This window comes from Lynx rufus, unplaced genomic scaffold (assembly GCF_022079265.1).
Source record: "Lynx rufus isolate CCGP_SWC_20201006 ecotype Redwood Valley unplaced genomic scaffold, mLynRuf1.p SCAF_15, whole genome shotgun sequence".
In the NCBI taxonomy this organism is placed as follows: Eukaryota; Metazoa; Chordata; class Mammalia; order Carnivora; family Felidae; genus Lynx; species Lynx rufus.
The window spans coordinates 60,633,251-60,654,128 of NW_025814829.1; the positions used below are offsets into that span (position 1 = coordinate 60,633,251).

Genomic DNA, 20,878 nt, shown 5'->3' on the forward strand with positions numbered 1-20,878 from the left:
GTGGAGAAGCCGGATGGAAGGGTACATGGGACTCGTTGTACTATTTTTGCAGTTTCCTTTGACTCTGTAATCATTTCAAAATGGAAAGGTTTGGGGGCACCTGGGTGGCTCAGTGGGCCACCTGGGTGGCTCAGTGGGCGCTTAAGCCCAGCTCTTGATTTCGACTCAGGTCATGATCTCGTGGTTCGTGGGATCGAGCCCCACGTCGGTCTCTGCGCCAACCATGTGGAGTCTGCTTGGGACTCAGTCTCTCCCTCTCTCCCTGCCTCTCCCCTGCTTGCTTTCCTTCTTTCTCTCAAAAATAAATAAGTAAACTTTAAAAAAAAAAAAGGGAAAGATTTTAAGGGAAAAAAAAATTACCTCTATTACTTTGTTTTCACAAGTCTGGAAACCAGGCCCAGGAAACTCTGTATCTTGGTGAATTCCTCAGGATTGCCAAATTTGCTTAGTTAGGCTTCTGGCCTGCCAGGAAGTGATTTTTCTTTCTGTAACTCAGAACTTAGATGATGTGCAATTCAGGAGGTAAGCGGAGTCCACTTAGTGAAAGTCAGCATTGAAAAGGACTCTGGACTGAACCCTGAGGAGTTTCAGTATTTCGAGATGGGGTGGAGTAGCAGTGGCCAACGAAGCAAACTAAGAAGAAACAATTGGAGGAAGATAACGAGAATATGCGGAATAAAGTAAATCATCTTTCCCTTTATGTTTAATAACATTAATGTCTTAACTGATGCATTTCTTTTTTTTTTTTTAATTTTTTTAATGTTTGTTTGTTTATTTTTGAGAGAAAGCACGAGCAGGAGAGGGGCAGAGAGAGGGAGACACAGAATCCAAAGCAGCTCCAGACTCTGAGCCGTCAGCACAGAGCCCAATGCGGGACTCAAACCCACGATCCGCGAGCTCATGACCTGAGCCAAAGCCAGAAGCCTAACCGACTGAGCCACCCAGGTGCCCCTTAGCTGATGCATTCCAAACCAACATTTAATATCATTTTTTGTGTCCTGCGTGTTGGAATGGGAGTGGGGGCTGCCTTACGGAAGTCATATGCTCTTTACATTCAGTTTATTGCCTTTTGAAAAAAGACTAAGTTTAAGGAAATACTTCTGCTTCACAGTTTTGCCCGAGTAGGACAGATTTTATTTTTATAAATTCATTCATGGTGAAAGTATTGTTCAGTCAGCACTGTTTGCCCAATATTCTACCTATTTTCTTAGGTGAGGTACTCCGGAGTGGAGGAAATAATGCCTTTATTTTGAAAAATTACTTTGAGATAAGCTTAACTCTAATGATAGAGAGCAGTTGAATGACAACAAAACCAGGTTTAAAAAAGCAGTAGGAATTACATACCTAAACACTGTGGAGATGGAGAGTGTGAACAAGTGAATCAGGAGGACCTCTTGGAGGGAACCTGACTGTGATAGAAAGTAGATGGTTTAAGACATTGAAATAAGGGCGCCTGGGTGGCTCAGTCGGTTGAGCGTCCGACTCCGGCTCAGGTCATGATCTCGCGGTTTGTGAGTTTGAGCCCCGCGTCGGGCTCTGTGCTGACAGCTCACAGCCTGGAGCCTGCTTCGGATTCCGTGTCTCCCTCTCTCTCTACCCCTCCCCAACTCGTGCTCTGTCTCTCAAAAATGAATAAATGTTAAAAATTTATTTAAAAAAAAAAAGACATTGAAATAGCTTCCCTGAGGAAGGAAGACCAAAGTAAGCAAGATATACAACGATTGACTGTTAACGTTTAGAAATAAAATTTTGTCGTTATTTTAATGTGAAAGATATCACTTAAATACTTAGGAAAATACAGTATAAAAATATTGTTATGAAAGCATGTCCATATTTTTTAAATGCTTTTAGCAAAATAGCCGGTTTTTTTCCCTGTGTTTATTGAAACACTATTTCAGCTGTCCCAAAATACCTTATTTTCAGTCTGTCAACTCAGATTTTCGCCTTTGCCACAGAGGCACTCCAGTTTCCAACTTGAAGTCTGAATGCCAACATTTCCATTTTTGATTTGCTGAATAAGCAGTTTGCATTTTAAGAGTGTGTCTTTTCTTTTCAATCATTTATTTGCTTGAATGTAAAATTTGTGAGAGAGATTATTTCTGACAAGTAAACAGTATCATGTGGCATATGTCGGACTCCGGTTGATGAAAGTACACGCCAAATGTTGGGTTAGAATAAAGCAAGCCCTAATTATAGGTTGGGGAAAAAACCCCAACTTCTTTCTAAATATGTTAATTAAACTCAGCAGCAGGCTTGGTGTTCAGATTGTCAGCTACAACTTTAAGCATGCTAATGATGAAAGACATAAAATCCTGCTAGAACAACCAAAAAAATAAGCTTCATCTGATCAGAATGTTATGTTTGATGATCCCGTGGCATAGTTTGAAATGACAAAAATGGAAAGATGAGGACGTTTATGATGTTTTTAAATAATACAGAGATAATCAGAATGTTGATTCTGGTACCAAAACGTTAGCAGCCAATATTGTGTCTTACCTTGATTTCTGTTTCTAGTGGAGTCTTATCTGTGATATGACCATTTTAAGAGCGGTGCACCTGTTGTCTACAAACCAGAAGGACCCTACTAGAAACTACTTTGATAGAGAAGGGAAGGTCACTGAGGGCTGGCAGGTCACAGAGATGAGTGATAATAGAAAGTATTAACAATGTATAACAATGCTTTAAGCTTGTCGATTAGAGAGAATTAGACATGCGTATATAATCTGCAGAGAGAAGCTCCTTTCTTTACGTTAGATCACCTGTCATTGTACAGTTCTTTGTGGAAATAGATATCCTTATAGTTAGGTAATGGTAGACTGTGAAACCAGTTTTTTAAAATGGAGAATTCTCTATTCTAAACCTTTCAGAAGCAGTTTTAAAAAACGATCTAAAAATCACAAACTTGTCTTAATTGGCTCTATTCATAAAAGCATTAGATCTTATCCTTGATAATTAACATTAATAGTTGTCATTGGTATGTAACTGGCTCCTGACGTTTTCCCAAACTTTTTTCGGCTGGTAGGAGGAAAGAGTGATCTCTACCTTTCTGTATTACTTGCCAGTGATATTCAGGGGATCTTCATTAAAAATTGCTGTTAAGATCTAATTATAAATAGTTCTTTTTAACAGTTTTATTGAGCTGTAATTCACATACCATACAATTCAGTCAATTAAAGCATACATTGGTTTTTAGTATTTTCACAGATACATTCAACCATTACTTCAGTCCATTTTAAACCATTGTCATCATTTCAAAAAGAAACCCTGTTCCATTGTTTCCCCCGCCCTCAGCAGCCATTAATCTGTCTCTATAGATTTGTCTAGTCTGGACACTGAATGAAATCATGTAATGGGTCTCTTTTGACTGGCTTCTTTCACTCGGCATACTGTTTTTCTTTCTTTCTTTCTTTCTTTCTTTCTTTCTTTCTTTCTTTCTAGTTTATTTTTGAGAGAGAGAGAGAGAGAGAGAGAGAGACAGAACATGAGTAGGGGAGGGGCAGAGAGAGAGGGACATACGGAATCTGAAGCAGGCTCCAGGCTCCGAGCTGTCAGCACAGAGCCTGACACGGGGCTCGAACTCCCGAACCACGAGATCATGACCTGAGCCGGAGTCAGACTCTTAACTGACTGAGCCACCCAGGCGCCCCTCAGCATACTGTTTTCAAGCCTCAGGCATGTTGTAGAGGATGTTAGATACATCTCAGATTAACTAGGTTGACTGGTAAAACTAAAATACCAACGTTCTCTGGAGATTTTTGACAGAATCCACAGTGTGCATGGGATCACAACGTGTACAGAACAATCCAGAATTACTCAGTGTGTCAGGAAATTATGATTCAGTCTCAAGAGGAAAAAGTGGACTCCTAGCTCAAGATGACCCAGGTCACCCAGGTTTGAATTATAAGAATTTTCAGGTAAAACCTGATCTAATTCTCTTGTCCCCTGTGTCCTTGAGAATCTGGCCTCTTGGTATAGTGAAAGATATCACTTAAATACTTAGATTAGTACTTATTTTAAATATACTTAATGAAGTAATAGACACATTTGAAATGAATGAGATGACAGAAAATCTCAGTAATAGGAAAAAAAAAAAAAAGAACCAAATGAAAACTTCAGAAAAGAAAAATACAGTATCTCGGGTAAAAATTCACTGAGTGGTTTCTGTATCAGAAAGGAGACTCAAAGGAAAAAGTCTATGAAATTGAATATAGACCAGTAGAAATTCTCTTATGCAAAGCAGGTGTGAAAAGATTGGAAGAATGAACAGATTAGAGATGAAAAGATCCAACATATGTAATTGGTGCCCCAGAAAAAGAGAATAAGGCAGAAAAAAATAATGGCTTAAAACTTCCCAAGTTTGGAGAAACATATGAGTTTATAGAATCAACAATTGTGTCAAGCCAAAGCAATAGAAATTTGAAGAAAATCACTCCTAGCACCTCCAAATCAAAATATGGAATTAAAGGATATGAAAAGTCTTGATAGCATCTAGAGGAAAATAACATTTTACATGGGGAAAACAAGTTGAAAGATCTCAGATTTCTCATCACAACCACGGGTACTAAAAGATAAACAAAATTTTGACAACACTGGAAAGAAGAAAACTATCAACCTACTTTCCTTAGGAATGAAGTTAAAAAGAGGATATTTTCAGATAGATGCGACCCAAGAGCATTTATTGCTTAAGACCTTCCTTACAAGAAACACTGATGACATATTTCAGAATGAAGAGTCAGCAGAGGAAATGCAGATCCTGAAGAAAGAAGAAAGAGCATAATAAATGGTAAAAAAAAAAAAAAAAAAAAAAAAAAAAAAAATCTCAGCATACATAAAACACCTTTTTTTCTCTTAAATTCTTTATTTTTTTTTTAAGATTAAACTTTAATCTTTATTTTAAGTAGTCTCTACATCTAATGTGGGCCTTGAATTCACAACCCCGAGATCAAGACCCACACACTAAACCAATTGATCCAGCCAGGCACCCCTCTCCAAAATTCTTTAAAACACATGGCCGTTTATGTATTTATATTATTTATTTATTTATTTATTTATTTTTTTGAGAGAGAGAGAGAGAGCATAAGCTGGGGAGAAGTCCAGAGGGGGGGAGAGAGAATCTTAAGCAGGCTTCACACTCAGTGGAGAGCCTGATGGTGGGACTCGATCCCACTACCCTGGGATCATGATCTGAGCCGAAATCAAGAGTCAGATGCTTAACTGACAGAGCCACCCAGGCTCCCTAAAATATGTGACTGTTTAAAGAAATTTGTTTTGGTAGATACTCAATGAATGCATATGTAATATGTGTGACAACTATAACATAATGGATAGATAGGGCATAAACAAATGCTAGTATAATTATAGAACTTTGGAGGTTTTTTGTTTTTGTTTTTTTTTTATGATCTAGGAGAATGTTCCATGTGCACTCGAGAAGAAAGTATATTCTGTTGCTTTGGGATGCAGAGTTCTAAATATATCTGTCAAGTCCATCTGATCCAGTGTCTCATTCAGGGCCCTTGTTTCTTTATTGACCGTGTGTCTAGATGATCTATCCATTTCTGTAAGTGGGGTGTTAAAGTCCCCTGCAATTACCACATTTTTATCAATAAGGTTGCTTCTGTTTATGAGTAATTGTTTTATATATTTGGGGGCTCCGGTATTCGGCGCATAGACATTTATAATTGTTAGCTCTTCCTGATGGATAGACCCTGTAACTATTATATAATGTCCTTCTTCATCTCTTGTTACAGCCTTTAATTTAAAGTCTAGTTTGTCTGATATAAGTATGGCTACTCCAGCTTTCTTTTGGCTTCCAGTAGCATGATAAATAGTTCTCCATCCCCTCACTCTGAATCTAAAGGTGTCCTCAGGTCTAAAATGAGTCTCTTGTAGACAGCAAATAGATGGGTCTTGTTTTTTTATCCATTCTGATACCCTATGTCTTTTGGTTGGCGCATTTAATCCATTTACATTCAGTGTTATTATAGAAAGATACGGGTTTAGAGTCATTGTGATGTCTGTATGTTTTATGCTTGTAGTGATGTCTCTGGTACTTTGTCTCACAGGGTCCCCCTTAGGATCTCTTGTAGGGCTGGTTTAGTGGTGACAAATTCCTTCAGTTTTTGTTTGGGAAGACCTTTATCTCTCCTTCTATTCTAAATGACAGACTTGCTGGATAAAGGATTCTCGGCTGCATATTTTTGCTGTCTAGCACCCTGAAAATCTCGTGCCAATTCTTTCTGGCCTGCCAAGTTTCAAAAGAGAGATCAGTCACGAGTCTTATAGGTCTCCCTTTATATGTGAGGGCACGTTTACCCCTTGCTGCTTTCAGAATTTTCTCTTTATCCTTGTATTTTGCCAGTTTCACTATGATATGTCGTGCAGAAGATCGATTCAAGTTACGTCTGAAGGGAGTTCTCTGTGCCTCTTGGATTTCGATGCCTTTTTCCTTCCCCAGTTCAGGGAAGTTCTCAGCTATTATTTCTTCAAGTACCCCTTCAGCACCTTTCCCTCTCTCTTCCTCCTCTGGGATACCAATTATGCGTATATTATTTCTTTTTAGTGTATCACTTAGTTCTCTAATTTTCCCCTCATACTCCTGGATTTTTTTATCTCTCTTTTTCTCAGCTTCCTCTTTTTCCATAACTTTATCTTCTAGTTCACCTATTCTCTCCTCTGCCTCTTCCATCCGAGCCGTGGTGGTTTGCATTTTGTTTTCCATTTCCTTTAAAGCGTTTTTCAGCTCCTCGTGACTGTTCCTTAGTCCCCTGATGTCTGTAGCAAGAGATTCTCTGCTGTCCTGTATGCTGTTTTCCAGCCCAGCGATTAATTTTATGACTATTATTCTAAATTCACTTTCTGTTATATTATTTAAATCCTTTTTGATCAGCTCATTAGCTGTTGTTATTTCCTGGAGATTCTTCTGAGGGGAATTCTTCCGCTTGGTCATTTTGGATAGTCCCTGGTGTGGTGAGGGCCTGCAGGGCACTTCCCCTGTGCTGTGGTGTATAACTGGAGTTGGTGGGCGGGGCCGCAGTCCGACCTGATGTCTGCCCCCAGCCCACCGCTGGGGCCACAGTCAGACCGGTGTGTGCCTTCTCTTCCCCTCTCCTAGGGGCGGGATTCACTGTGGGGTGGCGTGGCCCGTCTGGGCTACTTGCACACTGCCAGGCTTGTGATGCTGGGGATCTGGCGTATTAGCTGGGGTGGGAAGGCAAGGTGCACGGCGGCAGGGGGGGCAGGCTTAGCTCGCTTCTCCTTAGGTGATCCACTTCAGGAGGGGCCCTGTGGCAGCCGGAGGGAGTCAGATCGCTGCCGGAGGTTTGGCTCCGCAGAAGCACAGAGTTGGGTGTTCGCGCGGAGCGAGCAATTTCCCTGGCCGGAGCCGGTTCCCTTTGGGATTTTGGCTGGGGGATGGGCGGGGGAGATGGCGCTGGCGAGCGCCTTTGTTCCCCGCCAAACTGAGCTCTGTCGTCCGGGGGCTCCGCAGCTCACCCTCCCTTTGTCCTCCAGCCTTCCCGCTTTCCGAGCAGAGCTGTTAACTTATGACCTCCCAGACGCTAAGTCGCGCTTGCTGTCGGAACACAGTCCGTCAGGCCCCTCCGCTTTTGCAAGCCGGACTCGGGGGCTCTGCTTGGCCGGCGAGCCGCCCCTCCGCCCCGGCTCCCTCCCGCCAGTCCGTGGAGCGCGCACCGCCTCGTCGCCCTTCCTACCCTCTTCCGTGGGCCTCTCGTCTGCACTTGGGTCCGGTGACTCTGTTCTGCTAATCCTCTGGCGGTTTTCTGGGTTATTTAGGCAGGTGTAGGTGGAATCTAAGTGATCAGCAGGACGCGCGGTGAGCCCAGCGTCCTCCTACGCCGCCATCTTCCAAAATTCCCTGTTTTTGTTTTTTTTTTTAAAGGAAAAAGTCCTGTGGTGACAAAACAAGTAAGTGACAGGGAAAGGAAAACTAGTTTATCATCAGACTTTTCAACAACAAAACTTTATGACAGGAAAAAAATATGTTCAATATTTATGATACCCCAGAAAAGAGAACACGAACATAATCAACTTTCAGGTATAAAAAGCACACACAGCAGTGTTGTCAACTTGCAGGAGCCTGGGGAACGTTGTTCCCATGAATTCTTCGTGAAGAATCTGGAATATTCCATGAGAGAATGAGCTACAGACAACCAAAATGACCAGAGAGACCTTAGCTTAAGGACTGGTGTTGCTCGTTAGTCAGTTATGGATTAAAACAGGAAAAAAGAGGGAGACTGAACAGTATTGATGGCTGCATACTCTAATAATGGACATTTAATAGAACTATAAAGGTCAGTGGTGATAACTGGGAGAATTTATACAGATTTTTTTTCAAATTGTCTTCAGTATAATTTTGGGGTAGTATTCGTCATGTTATTTTTGAGATTGTTGAGTGTAAATGTGAAATGAAACAAATGAGTGATTATGGAGTACTCTAATTCTGTTGTCCCCTGTGTCCTTGAGAATCCGGCCTCTTGGTATAGAAAAAAAGGAGATACCGAGAAAACAGAAGAGGACAAGTATGAACTCTGTACTTCTGAATTTGAATTGGAAGGATCAGAATGAACTTCTGAGGTTTCCATAATTTGCAAGCAGGACTCACAGAATTACTGAACACTTTCCTGCTTACATTTTATTGCGTAGAAAAGGTACAGATTGAAACCAGCCGAGGGAAGAAGCGTGTAGGGCGGAGTCCAGGGGAGCATCTGTCATTCTCTCCCCGTGGAGCTGGGAACAGCTCTACTTACCTGCCATTCGTGGGTGATGGTAGGCACCAGGACTGTTAACCAAGCAAGTGCACCTGAGCATTGGGTTTCCGGAGTTTTGGGGGCTCAGCGTACGGTCTTGCATGATTGACCTTTCCCTGAAGTTGGGATGATACCATTAGTTTCCGGTCCCTTCCAGAGGTAAAACTGATACTGTGTGGCCCAGCTAAATTACATCACAAATTACGTTGTTAGATTGTCTGGTGGCCAGAGCCTCCAGGCAAAGACACACCGATCAGGCATGATATTCCCATGGCCTAGAGATCCCCTCCCAGCGGCTGAAGCAAAGGCCAGACCTTTCATTGGGTTTGTTCTTCGTGACACAGGCCACCCCGTGGCCTTAACGCAAGGCTCTCTGAGAGCAAAGCGATCGTATTTGTTTGGGCATCTACATTTAGTATAGCGTTTATATCAGCAGTAGTGTGAATCTGTTTGTCATTTAACCACAAACCCATTCTATATGGTCATTACATACACTTTCATATTTTTGTACTAATTTAATCTTTTGTTTCTCCCTTTACTGCTGTTTATGCTGTATGATAAACTTGTGCGGAGCTCTTCCATGTAGAGACCAGCTGATGGTTAGCTGAATCTACTTCTTCAAGCTGGTCGTTTTATCAGATCCTGTGGAGGCTTTAACCAAATCTCCTAATACGTTTAGTTATCGGTATCAGTATCATCCTAAGACCTGTTCACACAGCAGGGCTGAATCTCAACCACCCAGGCCGGGGTTACACCATATGGCAGTAGACGTGACTTGACAAGAGCCGAGGCACTAGCACATTCCTGGTGTCCCCGTGAGTCATTAACCCTCTAGACCATCACATCATCACATCACATGATTAAACGTCTCCCAGAATGATGCCACCCAGGTTTGCGCATTCCCCTTTGACTGTGTCCCGTCCCCAAAGCAGAAGCATCTTGGCAACACATGGCTTCACCACTTTAAGCGTCTGGTGTCATTGAGCTAAGGGGCAATAACATCTTCTGCTCTGAGCCTTTCACAAAGAAAGCATAGGTGTAATGTTGGGTTTCCCTCACTGCATAACCCATTTATTGATGCCTTCAGCCCTAGTTATTCCTCCTCCTCTCCGTTTATCATTTCGTTTTGCCCAAACTTTTCCACCTCTGGAAGGGATGTTCAGCTTGACCACTGTGCTGGCCCAAATGCCAGCAGCAATGTTCGTCTCTCAAATGCCTCCCTCTGAGTGCATTCTTTCAGTGCAGAGTTAGATGCAGAAATTGTGGGCTAGCTCAGCCACCTGGCAGTCCAGCAGTATTCCCTGCCTAGCTTGGTTTTGTCAGGTGGGGTAAGGTGTAACCCACCCCACCAGGACCATAAGAATTCTGGCATTAAGGTTGAAAGGCATAGGTAGAGTTCCTCACTTAGGAACCATCGTCGGTTTTGGCGCCTACAGGTGCAGCCCTGGTCCTGGGACCCTGCTTCAGATGGGGTGGGTGAGGTGAGGAGGGAAGAATTCTGTCACCCTCTCAGCTTCCTCCCTCACTTCCTCATTCCCCGGGGAGAGTGGAATATGCAAATGTGTACTTGTTCTATATCAAGCAAGTCTGATTCAAGGATCCTAGGATCCTTTTTTTTTTTTTTTTAATCACTATTAGGGCATTTTGTTTTGTTTTGCCTTGAAATTTACTTTGCTTGGTAAAATATAAATACACCAGTCTTTCAGTAATGGTATTCATATCCTCTCATTTTCTTTCACCTTATTTTTATTCTTTTCATTTTGAGCATTTCTTGGGTATGCAGCAATTAGTTGTTTTTACTTGCTGACCTAAAAAAAAAAAAAAAAGGAAAAAAAAAAGCTGTGACTGTCACTTCAAACACTGCATGGAAAATAGAAAGTACTAAATAAGCACTAGGTGTTATTTTTATCAAGACAGAAGAGGTACAAAGAAATGAGAGTAGGAATAGAACTGTAAGCAAGTATGTTGTAGGCTTAATAAATAGTAAGAGTATTGTGAGCAACTGTACTCCAGTAAATTTGAAAATGTGGATGAAATGTGCATTAGAAAAATATAAGCCACTGCAGTGTACTTGGGAAGAAATAGAAGTTATCTGAATACCCTGAGAACATTTAAGGAAACTGAGCCTGTAATGGAAAGTTCCCCTTCCACAAAACTTCACTCTCATCTATTTTTAGGCATTTGGTGCCTTGTCTCCTTGATTTTTAAAATTGAAATACGCGTCAAGTTAATACAGGAGTGAAGTGTGCAGTGAAGAGTTTTGACAATGGATACATCTGGGTAACCGCCTTTGCAGTCAAGATATAGAATGTTTTTTTATCACCCTGCAAATGTCCTAGTGCTCTTTTTCCGTGAACATCTTCTTTCTGTTTCTCCAGTCACTAGTTCTGGTTTCTGTCACCAGAACTTAGGGTTACCTGTTCTGGAACTTCTTGCAAATAGGATTATACGTCATGTATTCTTTTTTGTCTGATGTCTTTTTATCCACATAAGGTTTTTGAGATTCATTCAGTTCGATGTATGTGTAATAGATTTTTCTTTATTGGTGAGTGGTCTTCCATTGTATAAACGTATGATGGTTTATCTGCTGTTGATGTCATTTGCGTTTTTCCCACTTTTGAGCCTTTACAGTAGAGCTGCTGTGAACCTTCTTTTACTCCACGTGGTTTCATGGATGAGTTCTCTTTTACTTTTAAGAAAGTGATAATTGAATCCTATATAAATTGTTTCAGAAAATTTGAGAATTTTTAAAAATCTGTTTCCCTCACTTTATGATGGTAGTGAAATCTTGATCACAAAGCTTGAAAAGGAGGACGGTACAAGGGGCGAACGTTAGTGTGGTGCAGTGTCCCTTATGAATAGAAGAGCAGGAATCATCAAGAAAAAATGGAATCAGATTTAGCGTGTATGTGTTTTTCAATACTAATAAGACAGACTTATTTTTCGATTTAATGTCTCTGAAATTGGAGTGCTTTTTTAAAAGAAATGGCTTCTAAAATTATAGTTGCCAGTGTATTCTCTCTTGTAGCTGCACTTGACGTAGTGATGCCTCTTTACAGTTGGTGGAATTTTAGACTCCGTGATATGTGGTACAACAAACAAGTATGACCACGTGGGTTTCATCCCAGGCTACAAGGGAGTTTCAGCATTACAACATCTATTAGTGTAATATACTATATTAATACATTGAAGGAGGAAAACCATAAAATAATCTCAATACCGAAAATGGCAACAACATTGAATATCCATTCCTGATACTTTTAGCAATTTGGGTGTAGAAGATAATTCTCATAACCTAATACTGAATTTTTTTCCCCCTAGTATTGAATTTCTATTGAAAATCTAAGCCAAGGACTGTACTTAATGGCGAAACATTAGGAACATTCCCATTAAAATTGGAAGCAAAATAGGGCCCCTGGGTGGCTCAGTCGCTTGAGCGTCTGATTCAGCTCAGGTCATGATCCCAGGGTCGTGAGACCCAGCCCCACGTCAGGCTCCTTGCTGAGCTCAGAGCCTGCTTGTGTGTGTGTGTGTGTGTGTGTGTGTGTGTGTGTGTGTGTGTGTGTGTCCCTCTCCTCCCTCCCCTTCCCCTGCCCCCCCATGCTCCTCTCCCCCACTTGCACGCATGCTTTCTCTAAAAAAATTAAAACGAAAAACTTTTTAAAAATTGGAAGCGAAGGAAGAATGATTCTATGAAGAAAATCCCATTCACAGTAGCACCAAAGCTGTAAGGCACCTAAAACCATAGATAATAAAAGTTACGGATATAAAATAAATACATAGATGTATAGTTGCTAAAAGATAGCTATATAGCTATATAGGTAATAAAAGCTCTCTGCAGAAAAAAAATTCAGTATTATTGAAAGACCTAAAAGAATCCTCATCAGTAAGATATAATGTATACTTAGATGGGAAGAGTCTGATTATGAAGACATCAGTTCTCTTTAGATTAATATATGAAAATCATTGTGATCCCTGACAAAATCTCAGTGTGTTTTATGGACCCCATTAAGCTAATCCTAGCATTCATCTGGAAGAGCCGTGAGAATTTAAAAACTTGGTCTGCTGGTGTGGAGGGGTCCTTATAGAGCTTCTGTAATTAAGTGTGGTGTTGGTCCAGGTGTAGACATAGACACAGGGTCATCATGTATCTAATGTTGCCTGGATCAGTTCCAGATTATGTTGATTGTTCTGGCAGTTGTTTGTAGGTTTCCTTTGACTCCAACGACTGTTCAGGGAAATAGCTTTAGGAAGTTCTGAAAGAAATCCGCTTGATCTGCAGCCTGCGTGGTATTAGAAGTCAGTGGTATTGGGACAGAAGGAGATAGGGCCCTCATCTCACACTACATGCGAACACTTACTCCAGGGAGACTAAAGACTTGAAGTGAAAAGTAAAACCTTAAAACTTACAGAAGGAAATATGGGACACTACCCTTAGGACCTCGGGGAGAAGGTAAGGGAGATTTCCCAGGACAAAACCCACAAATCGCGAGAATAGAACTGTGGTTGCCAGGGGCTGGAGAAATAAGGGAGAGGGCGGTAAAAGAGCACAAACTTTCAGTTAGAAGATGAATGAGGTCCGAGAAGCTGATGTATTATAACATGGCGACTAGTTGATGATACTGTATTATATAACCCAGCTTTTCTAACAGAGTCAAATTTAAGTGTTTACCAAAAAAACTCACCCAAAACAAAAGTAAACACGTGATGGGTGTGTTACTTAACTCAGCGAGATGTATATGTAAGTCACATTGTCATGTTGTATACTTTAAATATATGGCAGTTTCATTTGTCAATTATATCTCACAAAATTTGAAAATAGTGAAAAAGACAAAAACACAAATTGCAAATTAGAAGACTACATTGACATTAAATAATTTTTTTTTACAAATTAGATATTATAAACAATGAGGAAAAACATGCCCACATGCTGAGAGATTTGTAACACGTGCAACCTAAGTTTGAGTAAACAATTCCTGAATATTAAGCAAAACCCAAAGCAAACCGCACACACACAGTGTAAAAAAAAAATGGCTAAGGATATTAACTGGCATTTTACAGAAGAGGAATGTGAGACGAAAAAGATTCTTAACCTTAATAGTAATCACAGTTGTGAAGTTGAAGACACACAGGGTAGAATTCTAGAATTCCATTTCTGGTTACACAGCCTGGAGATACGTTCACAGGTAAGCACCAGGAGACATTTATGAAAATATTCATTTCAGAATTTTGTAAACTAGCAAAATAGAAACCTCCAACAATCTGAAATTGTTGGAAACAAGCTAATTCTATAATCAGGAGAATTGAGAAGTTCGGTATATGAAAGTAGTCCATATGACAATTAAAACTAACAGACTGGAACAATGTGTATGAACGTGGATAACACGTTTCAGAAACAGTATTAGAATAAAACCAAGTTGCACAGGCTACACACAGTTTGGTATCAATTACAAAGTTTAAAGACATTCAGAAAAATACATAGTCTTAATGGTTGCATATATGTGTACTAATAACATAAAATAAATGTGGATACAGTAAACAGGGTAGTGGTTGCTAACCTCTCGGGAGTGGGGGGAAGGAGATGATACGGGAGGGAAATGGGATACTTAGGGAGAGTCAGTACCGTCCTGGTAAATATTTTCCGTTACACTGTTTATTATTTGTTATAAATATAAATACAATTTATTTGTCTAATTAGGTTTTAATATTTCTTATCTTTAAAATATTAATGATTATGGCGGCGCTTGGGTGGCTCAGTCGGTTGAGCGTCCGACTTTGGCTCAGGTCATGATCTTGTATTCGTGGGTTCAGGCCCCGTGTCGGGCTGTGTGCTGACAGCTCGAAGCCTGGAGTCTGCTTCAGATTCTGTGTCTCCCGCTCTCTCTGCCCCTCCCCCGCTTGTGCTCCGTGTGTCTGTCTGTCTCTCTCTCTCTCTCTCTCAAAAATAAAAATATACATAAAAAATATTTTAAAAATGATGATTATGAATCCTTTCACTATTTTCCTTTTCTGTAATTCTTTTAGTCTTCTTTAACATCTGAGAACTAGGAAGCATAAGAGACTCTTAAAAACTGAGAACAAACTGAGGGTTGATGGGGGGTGGGAGGGAGGGGAGGGTGGGTGATGGGTATTGAGGAGGGCACCTTTTGGGATGAGCACTGGGTGTTGTATGGAAACCAATTTGACAATAAATTTCATATATTGAAAAAAAAAGAAATCACAGAAAATACTGAAATACAAATTGTCATATTAAAAATAAATAAATAAATAAAATCTGAGAACTAGGGCTGCCTGGGTGGCTCAGTCGGTTAAGTGTCCACCTTTGGCTCAGGTCATGATCTCACGGCCTATGGGTTTGGGCCCCACATCAGGCTCTGTGCTGACAGCTCCGAGCCTGGAGCCTGCTTCCGATTCCGTGTCTCCCTCTGTCTCTGCCCCTCCAGTGCTCACACTCTCTCGATCTCAAAAATAAGTAAACATAAAAAAATTTTGTTAATCTGAGAAATACACCAGGAACAGTTATGTGTAGTAATTATACAGCTTTTTTTTTTGAGAGCACAAGGGAGAGGGGCAGAGAGAAAGAGAATCTAAAGCAGGCTTCATGCTCAGCGTGGAGCCTAACACTGGTCTCTTATCTCAGTGACCATGAGATCATGACCAGAGTGAAAATAAAGAGTTGGACACTTAACCATCTGAGCCCCAGGTGCCTCAGCTTAATATGTATTTTTCTAAAGTTTGTTTACTTAGAGAGTGTGAGCTGGGGAGGGGCGGGGGGGGGAGAGAGAGAGAAGCCCAAGCAGGCTCCACATTGCCAGCACGGAGCCCAATGTGGGGCTCGAACCCACAGACCGTGAGATCATGACCTGAGCTGAAATCCAGAGTCGGATGCTGAACTGACTGAGCCACCCAGGTGCCCCACTATCTCTTAAAATAAAAATATAATACATTTTTTATAGTCATCTAAAAATGATTTAGGTAATTTCTAAGGGTCCTTTAGCACTAAAGTATAGTTCTTTGATGTTTCCAAGCAACAGAAGAATATTTTTTTAATATGCCACTCTGACAGTTCAGGGTGAATTCAGACATTGAGGATAATGAAGCCAATTTCCTATAAAAGTTGTTGTTGTTTTTCAGTGCATCTATCCTTTCTCTGTCCTCCACAACAGGTGTCACCAAGCTTTTTCTGTAAAGGGTCAGACAGGAAATATTTTAGGCTTTGAAAGCCACACTGTAGTCAGTGCTACTTGCTTCTGCTGTCATAGTGGGAAAGCCAACAGAGACAGTACTTACAAGTGAACGGAAGCGACTTTATTTACAACAAAACTTTATTTTCAACAACAGGCAATGGGCTGGACTTAGCCTGTGTGTCAGTATTTGCCATATTGTGGTGTATTGCACACAGAAATGTCTTCAGTCCTACTATCCCGATTGTAGATGAGAAAACTGAGGCATAGAAACCTTGAGTGGTATCATTCCAGTTAAAATGACCCTAGTTGAGGACCCAGATCTACAAAAATGTTGCTAAGGCCAATGCCAGAGAGACTGCTGCCTATGTTTTCTTCTAGTTTTATGGTTTCAGGTCTCACATTTAGGTCTTTAATCCATTTTGAGTTTATTTTTGTGTACGGTGTGAGAAAGTGTCCAGTTTCATTCTTTTGCATGGTGCTGTCCAGTTTTCCCAACACCATTGGTTGTATAGAGTGTCTTTTCCCCATTGTGTATTCCTGCCTCCTTTGTTGTAGATTAAGTGACCACATAAGCTTGGGTTTATTTGCTCCCTATCCTGTTCCGTACATCTGTCTGTTTTTGTGTCCATACCATACCGTTTGATTATTACATCTTTGTAGTATAGCTTGAAATCTAGGATCATGATACCTCCAGCTTTGTTCTAAGTAGGTCTCCTCAAGAAAGGGAAACAAAAGAATAAATTATGGGGGCTACATCAAAATAAAAAGGTTTTGGGGTGCCTGGGTGGCTCAGTCGGTTAAGCGTCCTACTTCGGCTCAGGTCATGATCTCACAGTTTGTGGGTTCAAGCTCCGTGTTGAGCTCTGTGCTGACAGCCCGGAGCCTGGAGCTTGCTTTGGATTCTGTGTCTCCCTTTCTCTTTGCCCCTTCCCCGCTCACGCTGTCTCTCTCTCTCTCTTTCTCAAAAATAAACATTAAAAAAAAAAAAAAAAGCTTTTGCACAGCAAAGGAAACTATCAACAAGACAAAAAGGCAACCTGTTAAATGGGAGAAGATATTTGTTAGTGATACGTCCAATAAGGAGCAAATCTCCAAAATATAGAGAGAACGCCTCCAGCTTAGTAACGAAAAACCAAACTATCTACTTAAAACATGGGCATAAGCACTAAATGGACATTTTTCAAGAGAGTCATATAGAGATGCTGACCATGAAGAGGTACCGAACATCACTCATCATCAGGGAAATGCAAATCCAAACCACAACAAGATGTTACGGTATCCCTGTTGGGATGGCTGGAATCCAAAAAGACAAGAAATAACAGGTGTTGGTGAGGGCGTAGAGAAAAAGGAATGCTCGTGCGCTGCTGGTGAGCCTGTAAACTGGTGCAGCCACTGTGGAAAACATTGGGGAAGGGGTGTTCCTAAAAGAATTAAAACCAGAGATACCGTATAATCCAGTAATAACATTCCTGGGTATTTAGCCAAAGAAAACGGAAACACTAATTTGAAAAGATACGTGCACCCTTATGTTTATTACAACATTATTTATAATAGCCAAGATATGGAAGCAGCCCAGGTATCCCCTGATAGATGATTGGATGAAGAAGATGTACATACATAGAGCAGATCGTTACTTAACCATAAACAGAATGTGATTTAGCCATTTGTGACAAGATGGATATACCTGAAGAGTATTATGCTAAGTGAGATCAGAGAAAGACAAGCGTCCTGTAATTTCATTTCTGTGTAGATCTAAAAAACAAAACAAATGAACAAAGAAAGAAACAAAAAAACAGACTCTTAAATACAGAGAACGCACTGATGGTTGTCAGAGGTGAGGTGTGTGGGGGGATAGGTGAAATAGGTAAATGGTATTAAGAGGTACAAACCTCCAGTTATAAAATAAATAAGTCAAGGAAAGAAATGGGAAAGAAAATGACCCTAACCACATGGTAATGGAATTCTTTTTGCATTTATGATGTTCATAGAAGATTCTTTTTCTTCCTCACCAGGTAGAATACATTGAGAAGGTCTAATCTCTTAATTTTTCACAAGTTTTACATTGTGATTAGAAAACGCGTTGCTGGGTCTTCTTTACAGGAATCGTTTTACGTATGATTTTTGCCAAGGTTTGCAACACTTTTCCTTATTCAAATGTAGAAACAGATACAAAAACTGGTGTGATGTGATTTGTTAACTAGATTTGGATACCTTACAAGCATATCACGTAAATTACTACCAAGCGGTGTGTCACATGAATTTCAAAATCAGCTTTATGAAGCAATGTCTTTGGAATTACTTTGAACTGAAATAATTAGAAATTTATTTATTATGAGGTCGAGGAAGTGTATTTTTCCCTCTCCAATTTCACGGCCTAGAGGATAGTTTGTTTTGTGTGTGTCAAGACATCGTGGTCTTCTCTGTGTATTGAAAGTAGGCCTAACGTGGTCATACTGGAATCTGTGCTCATTATATAGTTAATTCAACCTGAATGAAAACTGCCAAAAAGTTTTTATCTCCAGGAGAACACTGAAAGTGCGTGTGTTTAAGGAAGTTTTCATATGAATCGGAGCCAGGATTTGAACCCATAAAGTTTAGTCAGATAGGTGTTCTTAGAGTATTGATTTTAAAAGAAGTTGAAGTTTTCAAATAAAATTTTGTCTTACCAAATAAATGGTTCAGTTCCCCCCCCCCACTAAAAATTGACCATATCTATCTTTTCAGGGACATCAAACCTGACAACATATTGATGGACATGAATGGACATATTCGGTTAGCAGATTTTGGTTCTTGTCTGAAGCTGATGGAAGATGGAACGGTAAATAAAGATAAATCTGAAGTCATTTTATCCATAGATCTCCCCCTTGCTACTTGTCCTCTTTATCTGCTTTAGAATCCACATATTTATTATAGTAGTTAACTATCCATCCACCCGTCTGTCCATCCGTCCTTTTGACTTTCTCCGCGCCACCTTTTCCTACAACAGCGTTTAGGCATACTGACTCATAATAGGGTTTGTTTATAAAGTCCTTTGCCATTTTCACTGTGTATGTTAGTGATGGTAAGATTGATACAGTGCGTCTTTTAGGAGAACTTTGTGTCTTCTTTAGAGGGACTGTTGATTGCATTTGAGATATTTTCAGTTTTAGAGAAGGGAATGAAGTCGATCCCAGATGGAAGAAGAAAATGTGGCTCCTTCCTCACCTTTATTTTTTTCATCTTTCTTCCCTAGTTGTCTGGTTTTTGTTTTGAGGGACAATGTTCAACAAATGAATGCTTTAATCAGGATAGCCTCTATGTGGATTCAGTTTTACATGACCATTTGGTTTAGTTGTCCTAACCCTACATCTTTCAGCTGTTTTCTTTCACTTACATAGAAGTCTATATGCCCCAATTTATTCTCTGTTTTGTCTTGTTTTATTTTGCTTGCTTTTCAACTTCCTGGCTATATAGCAGAGGTCCAAATATAAGTAATTTCAATTGGCAGGCACTGTTTTTGAGAGCAAAGGCCATGAAAATGTCCTATTATTCTGGATCAGTAATTTGACTTCCGAAAATTTATACTAAGAAGGTATCTTGAAAAAAGTAGATTATATGACTTCTGCCTCTGGTCATGATGAAAAGAGTGATTGGTACCAGATTGTCCTCTCACTATAAACAACTATAAAAACGTACGTGGGGCACCTGGGTGGTGCAGTCAGTGAAGCGTAAAACTTCGGCTCAGGTCTGATCTCACCGTTTGTGAGTTCGAGCCCCACGTCAGGCTCTGTGCTGACAGCTCAGAGCCTGGAGCCTGCCTCGGATTCTGTGTCTCCTTCTCTCTCTGCACCTCTCCCGCTTGCACTCTGTCTCCGTCTCTCTCTCAAAAGTAAATAAACATTAAAAAAGAAAAATTGGTGACAATACCAAATGCTGACAAGAACGTGAAGTCTGTCACTCACACATTACTGGAGGCAATGTGAAACGGTACAGACACCATAAAAAAGCTTAGTGGTGTCTTAAAAAAAATAAGCATGCAATTACCATGTGATCCAGGAATTGCACACCTGGTGTTTATTCCAGAAAAATAAAAATTTGCATTCCCACAAAAACTGTACATTTATGAATGGTGACAGAAGCTTTATTTGTAATAGCCCCAAATTGGAAAACCAGATGTCCTTCTGATGGTTGGTTAAAGAAACTGGTACAGAGGCGCCCAGGGGGTTTAGTCAGTTAAAGCATCCATCTCTTGATCTCAGCTCAGGTGTTGATCTCAGGGTCGTGCGTTCAAGCCCCGAGTTGATGAATCTTAGACTTCCTGTAAATCTGCCCTCCAAGGGTGTAATTGTAAGCTAACCCTTGTTCAAGGAGATCAGGAAGTATTTTTTTTTTTTATCTTCTTCTACAAGAATTAGTATCTTCAGAGAAAGATAACAGGATCCGTGCTCTGTGCTCCAACAGCTTACTGACAGTGACCAGCGTTCAATCAGAAATCACCAAACCAAACAAAAAGGGGGACACGATAGGGATTATGATACAGAGTTAAAAAATAGAAGCAGTCAGGGGCACCTGGGTGGCCCAGTTGGTTGAATGTTTGACTCTTGATTTTGGCTCAGGTCGTGCCTAAACAATTAAAATACAGCCTTGAAGATTGTTCAGATAAGAAATCTCATCAGAGAAAGAAATCAAATAGACCCTTTATTTTTTTAAAAAATTTAATGTTTGTTTTTGAGAAACACAGAGCGCAAGCAGGGGAGGGGCAGAGAGACAGGGAGACACAGAATCTGAAGCAGGCTCCAGGCTCTGAGCTGTCTGCACAGAGCCTGACGCGGGGCTCGAATTCACGAGCCATGAGATCATGACTCGATCTAAAGTCGGGTCACCCAGCCAAGCCACCCAGGTGTCCCTCAAATAGACCTTTTAGAACTTGAAAAGTATAGTAATAGA

General features: G+C 40.5%; 1 protein-coding gene across 1 annotated transcript in view; it reads left to right on the forward strand.

The window, feature by feature from the left end:
• CDC42BPA (CDC42 binding protein kinase alpha) overlaps positions 1 to 20,878 on the forward strand; it is a 270,725-nt gene that overhangs the window by 80,306 nt on the left and 169,541 nt on the right. Inside the window, exon 7 of the mRNA XM_047076475.1 lies at positions 18,677 to 18,770. Coding sequence (XP_046932431.1) covers positions 18,677 to 18,770 — 94 coding nt within the window. The remainder of the gene's footprint in view (positions 1 to 18,676; positions 18,771 to 20,878) is intronic.